This window comes from Temnothorax americanus, unplaced genomic scaffold (assembly GCF_048541705.1).
Source record: "Temnothorax americanus isolate GAGA-0224 unplaced genomic scaffold, ASM4854170v1 Scaffold129, whole genome shotgun sequence".
Taxonomy (NCBI): domain Eukaryota; kingdom Metazoa; phylum Arthropoda; class Insecta; order Hymenoptera; family Formicidae; genus Temnothorax; species Temnothorax americanus.
The window spans coordinates 186,681-203,306 of NW_027509263.1; the positions used below are offsets into that span (position 1 = coordinate 186,681).

The 16,626-nt window shown below is 34.0% G+C and overlaps 1 protein-coding gene across 1 annotated transcript; it reads right to left on the minus strand.

The window, feature by feature from the left end:
- Positions 1-9,945: 9,945 nt before the first annotated feature.
- Positions 9,946-15,490, minus strand: LOC143893788 (pheromone-binding protein Gp-9-like). Its single transcript, XM_077399507.1, has 5 exons — positions 15,247-15,490; positions 13,835-13,937; positions 13,413-13,528; positions 11,789-11,903; positions 9,946-10,173 (listed from the first exon to the last, which is right to left on the minus strand). The coding sequence occupies exons 1-5, from the start codon at positions 15,286-15,288 to the stop codon at positions 10,103-10,105; spliced, it is 447 nt and encodes a 148-aa protein (XP_077255633.1). The 5' UTR covers positions 15,289-15,490; the 3' UTR covers positions 9,946-10,102.
- Between the last annotated feature and the right edge of the window lie 1,136 nt (positions 15,491-16,626).

The following is a 16,626-nucleotide window of genomic DNA, read 5'->3' on the forward strand; positions in this document are numbered from 1 at the left end:
TTTTTACTCCTGTTGCATTCTTCCTTAAATTATGTTTATTATTTTTTTATTTAATTAAAAATTTTAGTACTAATGTTTAAATTTTAATGTTTAAATTTTGAAGTCTAGCAGCGCCAAGTTTTTTTACAAGAAAAAATTATTTATTTTATTTTAATTAAATATTTTTATTTTGTATTGTTACTTCTTTAATTCTTTGTAATTAAAATGATTCTTTATAATATTATAATTTTATTAAGAAGAATTAAGAAGCTATTACCACTTGGGTTGGAATAGGAAGACTCTTGAATAGGAACACAAAGATACCACTTGGGTTTTATTTTTTAAAAGTAGTTGCACAACAATTATTTTTTAAAACAATATACATTTCTCTTTACAAAATTAGCGCAATTTAATTTAAAGATTTCACATCTTTTTTTAAATACATGTCACTTGAGTTAAGTTAAGTAACATAATTTTGTAAAGGAGAAATAAAACTACCACTTAGGTTAGATTTTTGAATTTATACGTATTCTGAAGAATTCTGAAGAATTTATACGTATTCGGAGTACAAAACGACTTCCGATAACTTCTTTGTCCTTTGGACAATTTATTAATTGCCATGTGTCGTGATTGAGGATGGATTTCATTTCTGAACTTATGGCGTGACGCCAATCTTCTGCATCTTCACTGGACATAGTCTGCTTGAGCGGTATTTCAGTCAGGCCTGCGAACAACGGCTCTTCGTTTACTATCTCTTCTCGGATTGGCTGATATTAGAGTCGAGGGCGCCCTCTCTGTCCCGTGCGAATTATCCGAGGTCTACCAGGTCCTCTCTTCGGTTGATCTCGATGTATATTTCCGTCAGGATCTTGTTCGCACTTGACTGCGTCGTTGTCGCGTTCATGCTCTTCTCCTTCAGCATCTAGCGGAGTTAACTCGACCTCCACGATTCGCTTCTCAGAGGGAGACTCCGTTGTTTCTTCGTTTCGATGTAGATCTTCTGGGATGAAATCTTCAAGAGTTGTCGAGGAAGTACATATGGGGGAGTCCATGAAAGTCACGTCTCGCGATAGTGCAATCTTCCTTTCTTTGGTTAACCACATCCTGTAACCTTTTGAAGATTCCGAATATCCTAGGAAAATTGCCGGTTTACTGCGAGGGTCGAATTTTCCTTTGGCTGGTTCCGTATCTAAGCAGAATGCCTTACATCCGAATTCTCGAAAATTTGATACGTTAGGCTTCCTCCATGTCCACACTTCGTAGGGCGTTTTTCCATCCAGACTAGAGCTTGGAGTTCTATTTCTGACGTAGTTCGCAGTCGAGACTGCTTCGGCCCAAAAAGATGCTGGCAGCCCCGATTGCAACAGAAGGCACCTCGCAGTATCCAGTAGGGTTCTGTTCTTTCGCTCAGCGGTGCCGTTCTGTTCTGGATGATACGGTATCAAAAATCTTCTCGCAATCGCGTGCTCGGCAATGAAGGCATCAAATTCGAGATTTTTGTATTCCCCTCCGTTGTCTGATTGGAAGTATTTGATTTTCTTATCTCTCAAGTTTTCAACCAAGGCCTTGTACTCCTTAAATGCGTTGAACACTTCGCCTTTAGTCTTCAAAAAACGTACTTCGCACCACTTAGAGCAGTCGTCAATGAAAGTGACGAAATATTTAGCTTGTCCGTGAGAATCGACGCGCATGGGGTCACATACGTCGGAATGAACTATTTCCAGTAGCTGTGTATTTTGGTCAGTTTTCTTGACAAAAGGGGTTCTCGTTATTTTGCCTCTCACGCAGATATCGCAGTTTAGTTTCTCCTTCGGTATCTTGAGCTCGATGCCGCAAACTGTTTGATTCTTGACCGCTTCTAGAAGATATCTCTCGTTTAAATGTCCCAGACGTCGATGCCATGTTTCTAAAGACTTAACTTCTGTGGAATTACATGCTGCTTCGCGAGTACTACCGTTTCGATGACTCGATGTTCTGCGTACATAATACAACCCGTCAATACGATCGGCGATCAATCTGACGACGTCTTCACTATCGTTGACCGTGGCTTTATCTTTGTCGAAAATTACCCTAAAACCTTTCTCAGTAATTTTTCCGACAGACAGTAGGTTCGTACGCAAGTACGGAACATGTAAAGCGTTTTTTAAACGAAAGTTTTTAATTTTACCAAAAACGTCCGCGCTAAACAAAACTTCACCCTTCGCGAGTATGTCGGTCAAGCTGTTGTTTGCTAAGCTTAGCTCGATGTTATTGGCATCTTCGATCACGACGAATTCACGAGCTGAGTTACTCAAGTGCAAAGTCGCGCCACTATCCAAGCCATCGGCCGCCGTGATTCGTGCCGGTCGCACGAAACGCATGGCACAGCCAGTGTTCCTCGCGCGAGTCGACTGATACACACAAGCTCGTTTCCTCGCTCTTCTTTGCGCTTTCGCAATCGCTATCTTGCTTCTTGGTGCATTCCGCTGCTTTATGTTCTATCGTGCCGCATCGATGACATCGGTATTTGAACTCACCGCTAGTATACGTCGTTCTTCTTGGCAACGGGTCGCTTTGGTTTTCGCATCTTCTTTCCGCCTTTGTTTGCGTATAATGCATTTTGTACGGGTGCGCGTGCAGCGTCGTTCGATCTTGCGTCGCTTTCTTCGATAATTTTTATTCGTATTAGCGTCTCTGGTGCTGGTAGTTCGTCACGAGACTCTATAGCGCAACGAAAGTTCTCGAAGCTTGACGGTAAGCTGTAAAGCAACATAATCGATAACAAATTGGGATTAATGTCTACTTCCATCTCACCAAGTTTGTCAACCGCGTCAAAAAACTTGCATATGTGTTCGCGCACTTCGCAGGCCGTTTTCCATGCGCTGAAGGATCAGCTGCTTCAACAATAATGTAGCTTTTCTGGCTGGTCCTTTAGATTGGTAGATGTTCTCGAGCTTTAGTCAGACGTCCCTCGATGTCTCGCATCCTTTTATTTGCTTCAGTTCGCTAGGATTGATTAAGAGAATAATGTCCGATTTGGCTTTGTCATAGTTTATTTTCCATTGCCTTACCGCATTCGCGCGACGGAATCGTTGGCTACGAGGACCGGTTTCACAGACTCACCGCGCTTACGTATACCCATGCATCGTTTTTTACCAGCAATGCCTGCATCTGCAGCTTCCAGGTATCGTAATTATCTTTATTGAGCGCTTCGATGCGCGCTAGTCCGGTTACGCTCATCCTTCCGGTCAGTAACGGCAGTCGTGTTACTTAACCTAAAACTTTCGCAAAAATTGAAACCGATTCACTTCAGCTCTTTTCTCTTTTACTGTTCTGCACTATCTTTGGGCCCATAACCTGTTAAGATGGGATCGGATGGATAAGTGCAGAGATGATAATATCCGTGAAAAAGTTTATATTTTAGCGTACACAGATTCAGCAATGTTTACAGCGTAACGGACATGCGGCGGCAAAACAGAGCGTAAGAGAGATAGATAGGTGTCGCGATGCCGTACTAGGGAGGACGGCGATTGGTCGTACTAATGAAGACTTTTGATAAATCGTATGCTATAACATATTCTCTTTGCAATTGGCGCAATTTAATTTAAAGATTTTACATTTTTTTTAAATACATGTCATTTGAGTTAAATATGGTGCGGCTGGTCTAGTGGGTAGAGCGCCAGATTTGTAATCCGGAGAACCGGGTTCCGGGTTCGAATCCCACTGGGCCACTGAGAATTTCTTAGTAAAAATACCGTACCCTCATCTGACGGATAGAGGTAACCTCTAGATGGGAAAACTTGACTCCGTCTTTCGGAAAGAGACGTTAAGCAGTTGGTTCACTCATAGCCGTCGACCGCCATGAAGTACCTCAGGAAAAAGCAGAAGGCGCTATCCAATAGGACGGCTTCTGTACAGCGGTGTGGAAGGCAACGGAAAACCACCACACTATTTATATTCCCACGAGAGTTATGAATGATGTAAAAAGTTCATAACCACGACCACTCTGTCAAGAGTGTACGACTAAGAAAAAGGTAACATAATTTTGTGAAGGAGAAATAAAGGGGGGTTTTTTAAAACTTCCTCGGGTGAGGATGGTCAAGTGTCTTCTATACTTTTATCCAGTGGTAACTGACACAAGCGATGTAGACCTAAAGTATATGTACATACACCTAATTCAAATGACCTTCCCAATTTTTTAAAAAAATTTTATAATAATATGAAGAATTTTCCAATTCTGTTTCCTGATAAGATTAAAAATGTCAATATGTGCAAAGAAATCCAACGGCTCTAAGTTCCGCGTCCATGTCAATTCTCAAATCGTCGTATCTTCTACATTGTAACAAAACGTGTTGCAAATCCTTAATCTCGTAGCCGCAATCACATCTTTTGCTGTCAACATAACCTTTTCTGTACAGGGATGATCCCAAATTGAAATGATTGGCTCTCAATTTATTGATGAATGTGACAATAAAGTATCTCTCCTTATTGAGACCCCAAAACCACGGTTTCATCGTACGTTGATCGTGAAAGTTTTTGAAGTAAAAATATCCCTTGACCGCAGACTCCGCGACGATCGATTTCTGCATGGACTCCCAAGTCTCTCTCCTGACACGCATCATAATTATAATGTTCCCCACCGGAACCACAATAGATGGGTGTCGGCCTCCTCACAGGCCGCCTCCCTAGCCAACTCGTCAGCCATCTCGTTTCCAGTGATACCAACATGCGCTGGAATCCATATCAGAATAACTCTCTTCCCATGGTCATGTACTAAATCATAAAGCAAGAGTTTAGCCTCGGTAACATATGGATTTTTGTGCACATTTAAGTAATTATTACTAATGGATTGCAGGACCTGTAATAGTAGTATCTGAACAAATATATATGATTAATTGTGAGGACTCAAATAATGCACACACGTGTATTCTGTAATGCTAGGTCTACAATGCGAGTCGTAAAGTCATGAGTCATAAGAATTGACCAATCACAGTCGAATTTGAGGAGAATAATCGACTGTGATTGGTCAATTCTTACGACTCACTTTACGACTAATATTGTAGACCTAGCATTTCTTTCTTCATTGAAAGAAAAGAGAAAAGAAATGTTTCGAAGCATTTGTAGCGTTACGTTGACCGTAGCCTTATAAGTTTAATCTATCCGGTGGTTTTATTAGAGCTCTAAAAAAGTAGGTATTCTCGTCCGCCATTTTTGAATCAAACACATGTAAAAACATAACCTTTTCGTAAACGTCAATACGCTTTTCGGTCTCGTATTCTCAGCTTCCAAAATGACTGGCTGCGTTGCAATTAATTGCAGTAATAGACGCGAAAAAGGCAGGGTTTCGACTTTTTTCAATTCCAACAAATGTGGAGCGACGAAAAAGGTGGCTTCAAAATCTTCGCATTATCTTAGTGTGTTAAATGAACACCATCGTCAATTAATTATCCTATTATTATTATCCAAAGCCGCTTGTTTTATAAAAGATCGCGTGCCTGGGTGTCACTACTATTATCTACGTTACTACCATCTACTTCCATAGCATCATTAGGAGAGTTATCACTGTGAAAGGAGGGAAGATTACGTTTTCTACTAATTTTCGCGTCCCGCTGTTTCTTGACGGAAACATTCCTTCGATCCTTCGCCACGCACCACTCAGAATCAGTCGAATGGTCCTTTTTCAATAACTTTTTGATGGCTGTGTCAAACTCCTGTTCCGAGACACCAGTTTTTATCTTCTTGTGAGACTTTCTCAGTGCCTCGTCGTCAGAGACTCGTGGGTTACCGATCGTTGATTGCGGAACGGCGGAATCCGCCATAACAGAACACTTTAGAAAATAAACTAGGTTATTAACTTTTTTTTCAAGTAGGTAAACTTAATATTTTTTCTGAGTTTTGCTAAATTCATGTTTTTAATTTTTTATAAGTATAAAATTTTATATTAATTTACTACAATCGACTAATTATGTTCACTTTTGTAATGACTCTTTTAGTAAATAATATAAATAAAGTTTGAAATTAAAAAAAACATAGTAATTACCTTATTTTTTTTGAAACTTAGTACTAAGACGAAATTAGAAATACTTTTTTTGGTTTTGCCAAAAGTAAAATTAATTTAAAATTAATTTTTTTTAGTACTAACACTTGATTATACAGGCGATTTGGCTTGGTTTTCAGGTAAAGGAATATTTAACGAAGATAACGTCAAATTTTTGAACTCTTACAGTATTTAATACGGTTTCCAGGCACGAAAAAGTGACTAGGGGACAAAATTTAAGCCCCTCACCTTATATATGGATCTTTGATTGCGTATAAAGTATATTATTCGAGTTTACACACACAATATGATTAGTGGCGCCAATCGACTAGCGCCAGTAAAAATGCAAATGTAAACACTTACAAACTGGCGCTAGTAATGTGGCATTTACTGGCGTTTATTGGATCCAAATAATCAAAAGTTGAGATATTTTAAACAGTACTGGTGCCAGGCTTAAGCGTAAAATTTGAGGTTATATACTTGCTGTCATTTACTGTGTGTCTAATTGATAAATGTTAAATATTTTTCATATTATACACCAATAGCATCACTGTATTAAACACTTGTAAGTTTGCCAGTTTAATGGCAACTGTTTCTGGCGCCAATGAATGCCAGTCAGTTAGCGCTACTAATCATCGCATGTGTAAACGCCGCTTAAAATTGGATTTAAGGTAGTTATTGTCTCATCAGGGCATGTATTAGATAGTATCAATTTATTGCATATCCCCGTAGGGTTTACAAGGCGTTTTTCTGAGGAACGTACCCAAACCTCTTACATTTACTCTTTCTTTCCCCCATGCCTGGCCATTTGCGACCTTACAGAACATTTACCCACCCTCTCCGTAATTCTTTTCACCCCTTTTCTTCTTCCTTCACTTCCGCTGCGACTCCGTCCTTCAGCCTCCTTCCTTCCCGTCCCGCTCTTCTTTATTTGTCCTTGGCCTACTCTCTCTTCTTGCCTGTCTCCTCGTCTTCTGAGGAGGTCGTGTGGAGCTTCTCCTCCATCCTACTTGCTATTTCCTCTTCCTCCGATCTCCCTGTACTCCTGTGCGCCTCACCTCTCCCTTCCGCTCTCTCTTCTCTCTCCTCTCTCTCTATCTCTTCTTTCCACCGACTTATCTTCATGAATGTTTACCCCTATGCTGTTCCCTGCCTTTCTCCTCACCTCCAACACCCGCCACTTCTCCTCTTCATCTCTCAGTTTCACCAATATCGTCAGCCACATTCCTCTTTGCCCTACAACTATCACCTCTCTTACCATCACCCTCACCCTCAACCCTTCCGTGAAAAGTTCCTTCACTTTCTCCCAATTTGACTCTTTACCTCCCCATTTCTCTTTCTCTACCCTTATAATTACATTCCTCTTTCTTAATTCGTCCTCGTTCTTTTCACTCTCCTTTGCCCACCATATCTTCTTTCCCGCCCCACTCTCCACGCTATCCTCCCTCTTTCTTTTGCCTCCACCTTGCTCCAATCTTTCTACCTTTCTCTTTAATCTCCTCATTTTCTCCTCCATCTCCTTCATCCTCTCGTCCTTTTTTCCATCCTCCTCTTTCCTGTTATTCCACACCTTTCTTACTTTTTCTTCCACGACCCTTTCGACTGCCTCTGCAATTGCTCTCCTCTCTCGCTCCATCCTGAGTAATCTTCTCTATTACCACCATGTGCGTTTCCTTCCTCTTCACTTCGATCCATCGAATCCCTCCTTCGATCTCTCGATCTCCACGTCTGTCCGTCGATCCCGTTGCAAACCCGCCTTTCTCTCTATTGCCGCCCTCTCCACTCAGTCCTACCAACCTTTGCTATCAGTCGCCCGTCATCTCGGTGCCCAGCGCCGCCTCGGCCTTCTCCTCAGCGCCATCTCGTCCCATGACTTGCTTCTTGCCATCCTTTCCCTCTCGTCCCTGCCTCTTCACCCTTCCTCTCCCGGCCTCTCCGTCTCCTAACCTCAAAATGATCCACTACCTTTCTTCCCTCACCATTCCCTGCTCACGTCGTTCTCACACTCTCCTCCATCTCCTCCACCTCCTCCACATCTCCTCCACCGCTTCCGCTACTTTTCTTCCGTTTCCACACCCTTATCTCCTCTCACCGTCTCACAAACTCTCCCGTCTGTTCACTCCCTCATGTAGAGTGTATAAAAATCTCAGGGCATGTATTAGATAAAGTTTTCGATTTCGGATTTTATATTAAATTATATGATCAGCTTGCAGTCGATTTTTTCTGTGGCTCCTTACCGACTATTTACTCTAGAAAATCGATCTCGAAAATCACAAATTTTGCATTACTTCATACAGACGGCCAGAAAAAGAAGGCTCTATCACGGTTTCAATCACATATTTTCGCATTTTTCGATTAGATGAAGTGAGAAAAAACATTGCTTTTTGTACATTAGATTTCGAAGAATCCGATGCAACCATAAAATATATAGTTTACCGGAGATTTCGCTGCTAATTTTTTAGTTTATTTTAGTGAAAATGCGGTAATCGAGCAGACATTTTTTGGTCGAGGTGAGGTTGGGAAGATTTGGCAACGCCGCTGGCTAATCACTGTAGTTGCAGGTTATGGGGCTCGTCTTTCTTAGCCGAATTGGATAGTGATTGACACCCCTTCATGCGTTTTGAAACCCTTTCTCAGTAATTGTCAAAATTCAATCGAAAAGTATTTTTCTCACTTGTAACCTTTCTCGACGACTCGCATGATCAGCTGATCAAAACGGAGTCAAATGAAAAAAATCACATAATTTGGAAAAAGTAACATACTTTGTCACGTATGAAATTTTACACCATAATTCATAAAATTATTTTTCCCTTAGCAAAAATTGCCTGAAATATATTTCTGAACGTAAAAACTTACAAACAGTCACATGACTAGCACGTAGCGAGACGCCTACCTTAATCAACCAAATCTTAAAGAATTATATATGAAATAGACATAGAAAAAAGACTGAAGAATATAATAAAATTGGAAAAATTGCAATAATTAATATTAAATTGTCCAGAAACATCAATTTTTGACGAGTCGTGTTTGAGACTTTTGAAGTGTGGCTCTTAAGAATTGAAATCTTGTTGGCTTTATTGTTTTATCCCTTATTGCTAAAAAGTTATGACTTTTTAGAGAAAATTGAATTTTTTAAGAAACATGTGTTGCGTTTTTTGTTATAACTTTCCTTTAACTTTATTTAATTGCAAAAATATTAACAGAATTATTTTCCTCAAGTGTTTTTATACAAATTTAAAAAAGGACATTGAATTTTGATCATTTCTCCGGATGTTTTAAACAAATAAAATTGTACTGGGTAAAATTTACCGATGTATAAGGTTTTAGACCTAAGTAGGTGAGTAAGGTAAGTTTTAGACATTTAGGGTTCTAAGGTTAAAATACATTTTTGAAGATTTCTCTAAAACAATGTAACCAGATATATTAATATTTGAAGTTTATGATTTCTTCATTTTTCATGAAAATGTTATTGCTTATAACTTCTGCAAAATAACATTTCGGACAAAAAGAAATACGTATCTTCTTATTTTATGTACATTTTATTCGAAAAAAGTTTTGATCGGTTTAAAAAGCACAAGATCATTTCTTGTTTAATGGAATTGACGTGAAATGGACTATGTAGAGATATGTATAATATTTATATATGTATTACATATGTATATATTTCTTTTTTTGATATAGTGACCATCATCTGAACTTACACAACAATCGAAGTGCTTTTAAGGAACCTATTAAATATATTTTCTAAAATATTAATAATTATAACTATGCCTTTAAAGAATTTCAGATAAATTATATTTATGGAAATAACAATACCGAGATATTTTGTATATTCTAATAGAATTTAAAAAATCATGCGATCTATATATAAAATATATATATAATTTTAAAATATAAATATCATTCATAATAAAATACACATATAAGAATGAAATATTACAAGAGAAAAATTTTCTAAAAGCATTTTATTGATTTACAATACGATACTGTATAATGTAGACATTTATCTGAAGAAACAAACTTTTATTAATATGAATAGAATAGATATTTCTTATATCGTTATATTGAAATAATAGATTTATTATTCGTAGATTTTTTATTTAAAACTTAGATGAAGTCCTTCCAGAGACATGTAAGGAGATCGAGAGACTTGTCGCACATATCTGGTTTTGTTTTAACTGTAATAATAATATAAAATACATATTAATAATTATTATTTGTATATTATTTTTATTTATTATATGTAGATTATATACAAGGTAAGTCACTATCTTCACTTCCGATAACTCTGTAACTATTGTTGTTACAAAAATTAGTTTAAACGATTTTGATACATATATGTATGTATGTATATTTAATAAAATCTCTAACATAGGATATGCATTTTATTATTGTACATTTTAAATATTTTAATTGTTCTGCATTTTTCATAAGATTTATCTTATTATGTATACACTGTTGGAAAATTTTTGTAGTTTTGTTAAAAAAGATTCTTGTTAACATTTTTGTGTAAAATAATCAACACACACACATACGTCGTGTGTAGATTTAACATATGCTTTCTATGTTAATTGAACTTTACAAATTTAAAATGTAAAATTATTAAAATAATTTAAAAAATATGTTAAAGTAACACAGTTTAAACGTATTTATTAAATGTGTTAAAATTTACAGAAAAAAAGTGTTGATTTTACTTTATAACAGAAGTAAGAATAAAAATTTACAGAAAAAGAATGTTGATTTTATCTTACAATCTTAACTTTAACATAAAAATTATGTTAATTGTACGCATAATTAATCTCTCAAATTACGATCAGAATAACATTTCCTTTCTGTTAAAATATTTTAACATAGTATATCGATGTTACCATTTAACACATCCATATTATGTTAAACTGACACAAAAATTTGAGTGAACTGTTTTAGACATGTGATTTATGTTATATTTTACACAAATTTTCCAACAGAGTATATATTAAAATCTGTTTCTTATTGTTGGTTGTTTTGATCGATTTTGATCATCGTGATCTCTCTGCATTTGTGCGTCAGGTATATGAGATCTACAATTTAACACCAATTTCAAATGGCTTTCTACAGAGAAGGGTGTTCATGGCAAGATATACTTTTGGTGGGGTTGTATCTCTCTTTTGAGATATGGCGATCGAATAAAAACCAATGATTTTTTATCAGATTTGAACTCGAATTTTCTATTTATTACAGCAACGCACATCTCTCTGCGCCACGATCGTCACGATCAAAATAAGGTCAAACAAATTTTACTATTTTACTAGATATTTAATGTACGTTTTATGTTAAAATGTGTCAGAATGAAGCATGAGCTATCTCCTTAGATACAAGGTGTCTCGTAATAAGATGTCTATAGTTTGATTACGTGTTTTTGGGATTATTTTGAGTAAAAAAGTTTAAATCAACATAGGCTTAAATTGCAATAGTTTCTCAATAAAATCAGAACTTCCAAATTATAATTTTGTTGTGTTAATACTTGTGATTTAATTGCAATGTTGTTTTAAGGAATATAGCACATTCTGAATTAAGTGTCATATTTAAGGCTCGAAATGACCACTATTGTCGAGACACCTTTGAGCTCTTTCTGTAAGAGAACTGATGATTGCTCTCATTACAACATCGCCATCATGCGATGAAACCGTTGCAATTCGGACCCATGTTGATTTGAACTTCTTTACTCAAAATAATTTCAGAGACATGTAGTCAAGCTATGGATATCCCATTACGGGATACCCTGTAAGTATAAGTATATGCACATATACTTGCCTTGTTCAACGCAACGGTCCACAGTTGCATATATTTTAGCTTGAGTACCGGGATTTAGGTGAGCATGTGCCGATTTGCCATAGAGCTTGTCCTTCTGAATCTCTGAGTCAACAATCTATAATTGTAAAAAGAAATAGTAATTATAATGTGATATTTATAATTCTTGTATATTCTAGATGACATCTTAAATTTAAAACGAGGATTATTATTATAGTTAAGAAGTGCGAGTGAAGAATAGAGGAAGTTTCAGTAATTTGAACCATGCGGGCAAATTGAACCATTACGATATCTAGATTATTAAATAATTAAAATTGACGATTTGGTGTGTATCGCTTACAGCGTAAGGTTAGTATATATAAACTATTATTTTGCAGTTAATCTATTTCACAGATTCTCTTAGTCGCTTTCTGTTGCATGTTAAACTAAGATAGAACTTTAGTGTAGTCTATTTAGCAAGTGTCATATGGTGTACATGTATATTATGTACGATAAAAAGGTAAAAATAGCGATATTAGATAATTTTGAGATAGTTTATATAATACTTCTTATAAATATTGCATTTTATATTCTATTGTTTCTTTCTTTCAAAAATAATAATATTATGATGAGCATACATTATAAGTATATATTATTATAAGTAAAAGTTTTAAACATGTTACATATATTTGTATGACATTGTTACAAAGAGCACCAAAATTAGAGTTTGTAATATATTAGAATAAAACAAATATATAATAATATAGATAATAATTTTTATAGATTATTTTATTTATATGATTATATGATTTATTAATACGCTTTAAAATGCAATAAAAATTTATTCCTTGCAAGATTAATAAAGTGGTTCACGACATGGTTCAAATTACCCTACAAAAATATATCTTCAAAAATTTTGTTATAATATTAAATTCACTATAAATGAACAAAATTTGTTAGAAACACGTTGTAACAAACATTTGGCATTACAACTTAGCGAAAACAAAGTTCAGTTATCTTTAACAGTTTTTAAGTTATCTTGAAAAAAGCTTACGGAGATTCAAATTACCCGAACTTCCTCTAAAAACGAGACAAATGGTAATTTTTTACCATTTCATGCTAGTATAATATGTACACTATTTCTTGTTTACGACTTCGTAATAGCGACAGACTTCTCAGATTACATTGTTTACGTTTAGACGATCACGCGTAACTTCTTATCTCGGTGACATACATGTATGTACATATTATACGGGCTTCGTAATTATACTAGTCCATATTTAATGCTATTTATGTATATACGAGATTTTTGCAAACAAAAAGTTACATATCGTACATATACGTCGTTTGCAGCTAAAGAATTAATACCACGATATAATCTGTTGATCAATGATGAAACACATACATTATTATCAAGTAAAAACCGTTGGGACATATTCACATCTTTGATAACAATTCAGAAACAATTCAGAGTGCAATTTTATCGTTGATTAATAGATTATGTTGTTAAATATTAACAGATGGTGCAGTTTAAAACACGTAAGGAAAACAATAAATAATGTATTCTTTATTTTTGATAATTAATTTCAACTTTTGCTTTTAAATTTTTTTTAAATAATTGATGTGTAATTACATAATTAATACTTGCCTGGCCTCGTTTTCGTAATATGCACAACGTGAAACATCCGTTTTTCCTTGCCTTTTCTTGATTTTCTGGATTCTTATAAGATCCATCTTTTATTTCCGCGTTTGTAATCAAATCAGCTAGAAAATATAATTATTGTTATTATAAATTTTTCTAGTAAAAAAATTAATGTTTACTTTAATGTATTTTATTTTATTGTAACTATTTTATTTTAATTATTGTTATGTAAATTTATTTATATTGTTTTTAAATTATATATATATATATATTTTTTATAACGTTTTTAAAGTTACTTATTTTGACTTATATTATAAAAAATATTTGCTAAATATAAAAAATAATTGATATAGTTATATACCAAATAGCAAAATATTTTTAAATAAATATGTAAGTAAATCAATTTAAGAAATTTTAAGAGATTTTACTTTCCGCTAGATTCGCGTTGTTATAGCATTCTTGTAAATCTGCAGTGGATAATATTCCACCATGTAAAGCTATATCCGCAATAGTGTCTGCATAAACCACAATCTGAAATCAATATTGTTATATAAACTACACAAAGCTTGCAATAAAAATATAGTCTGAATATAACAATTTTATAAAAATCGTATATATAATAATACATATATTTCTGAATATTAAATTGTGATAAAAATATATATTTATCTATAGGTATCACTTTTATAAATATGTAAGTTATAAGTATTATATTATATAAGTGTATATAAATATTTTACATATATTTTGTATTTTTAACAAATGAGAATTACACAGTGTTCAATAAATTCACGAACTACGTCTATTAAATAAGAACATTTGTGCTAGGGAGATTATATAGAATCCTAAATAATAAAAAAAGTCGCGTACGTATTGTTCCTATTTAATAAGTAATAGTAACGTATTCGTAAACTTATTAGACACACTGTGTATGTGCTAAATAATTTTTTACAATTTAAGAGAAGCTTGCAAAGAAAATCATTTTAATTATAATATTTTGCAGAAAAGTGTATATATTTGTTTCGCCAATAAGTGATTAACGAGAAAAACTCTATTTTTAATCGCCAACATTTGGTAATGTCGTAACAATTTGGTTTGGTTTTGGTCGGATTAATCGTCACGTTTCGACCATGGGTTTTGGTCTTTTCTAAGTTGATATAATCTTTGATACTTATGTATTAGCATCTCATTTTTATTAAATTAAATTTATTAAATTAAATATTTATTAAATTTATTACGAAAAATATTACCTCAGCCAGGATTTGAACAACCTGGAACTTCCCTCATTTCGTGTAGGGCGTCGTACCAATTCGACCACTGAGACATGTGGTAATATTTTTCGCAATAACACATCTTAAGATGAATAATACTAACAATAAGATGAAAACACCGACTTTTATTTATTTTGATAAGTTTAACTTCAGTAAAGCAAACTATAATCTTTTACTTGTCAAATTAAAAATGTTTACAAGAAATCGATGAGACATATAAAAACGAGAAAGTACTCGACGACTGAATAAGTTAAAAGTAAAGTATAAGCAAAACACTCGCGTTCAATCACTTCTATTCTAGCTTTTTTCTTGTTAGTATTTATTTCTGTTAATGATAGGTCGATAAAAAAATGTTTAAAATTAGATATCAATAGCATTTATTCCGTAATTAATTATAAAAACAATTTGTTTAATGTTTATACATCCAATAACTTGAATATACATTCTTAATTTATTTTATTGAATATTATTTTAATTTTTGTAAAATAACAATAATTCAATTACAATATTAATATTTAATAACAATGTAATTATAACTAATAATTAATAATTTAATCGCAATTACTTACGGCGGTCGCCATCAGGCAGACGAATAGCGCAAAAAATCTCATGATTTTTTTCTTCACTGATAAAACACTTTCGATGCACTCAGTGTCTCGTGAACTGATGATGGTACCCCGATGCAAACTTTTACTTATATATCTTCCATGCGAACGCTAAATACGGCAATCGACGACCAAGAGAAAGCGCTATAGGAAACTTACCGCCGATAATCGTTTGACATTCGCGCAGAAAAGGTATAACAGGAAAAACCTTGGTATCCAAGCGGTCGATGCACGAATCAAGGAAGATGCGCATTTATCGGAAATTTACGCCGCAATTTGCGTCATTCGGTCGTTTTAAAATATTACCATTTTTTTTATAACGAAGAAAGATTGATTATCATAACAACATATCAGATATTTGAGGTTTTATTTACATTTTGATCGGGACTCAAAGACTGAAGGCATATGTATAGGGTAATTTATGGTTTTTTGTTCAGCATTCTAGATTAGTATTAATTTGATATACATTTCAATTTTGTTATTTTATTATTTTCTAATAACCCAAACTTAGTAAGTTGGAAACATTTAGAAATTTCAGTGTTTTATCAGTTTTTAAAACACTCGAAGAATTTTTTGTTTTAAAGTGTTTGAAAATTTTGAAGATATTATGAAATGTCGATTATTGGTTGTGATGTAAGAATTTTGATTCACTAATCAGCATTTTATCCTTAAACAATCTCAAATTACTAAATAAATTGGTGTTCAAAGAAAATTTTAAATTTAAATGAAGAATTTGAGTTTATAAGTTTTGCGTTTGAAGGTTTTTAATTGCCAGATTTCCTTGACCTAAAATTTATATTACATAACAATCTATAAAAATTGAATAAAAATGATCGTGAAGCAAACACGATGATCGCTATCTTTGAATAACAACGGGAATTCCCCTATTTTATCCTGTCTATACGACTTTACATGACCCTGGCTATTTATAAGTGCGTTACGATAACTCTGTGTTCTCAAGATGTTACATTCATCCAGATGATATTTGCAAAAATAACTCATAAAATATTATTTTGCAATAAAAGCTAAATAAAACTTGATTTATACGGACTCATCTTTTCAAAAATTATGTGCATTTGCTTTTCTTATCAACTAAATCTTTTTATGCCAAAATAGCAAACAAAGATTATAAGTATGATTCATTTCTGATAACTAGAATTATTTTAAATAATTTTTCAATTTGTTACCATAATGATAAACAAATAAACATTTATTGTTTGGTATATAATTGTTTACGTCTGATTCACATGAGAGACATCGCAAACGCAATTTATTTTGTACATAACATTTGTGTACAAAACAGACTTAGAGGCAGATTATCTTTATATGCTTTAATATAGTCAC

What these genes read in the sequence shown, in the direction of transcription:
- LOC143893788 (XM_077399507.1), bottom strand. Translation starts at nt 15,288, where the DNA reads ATGAGATTTTTTGCGCTATTCGTCTGCCTGATGGCGACCGCC. An exon ending in CAACGCGAATCTAGCGGAAA is followed by an intron (nt 13,529 to 13,834) that starts GTAAAATCTCTT and finishes TATATTTTCTAG; the next exon opens with CTGATTTGATTACAAACGCG. An exon ending in GGACCGTTGCGTTGAACAAG is followed by an intron (nt 10,174 to 11,788) that starts GCAAGTATATGT and finishes TTATTATTACAG; the next exon opens with TTAAAACAAAACCAGATATG.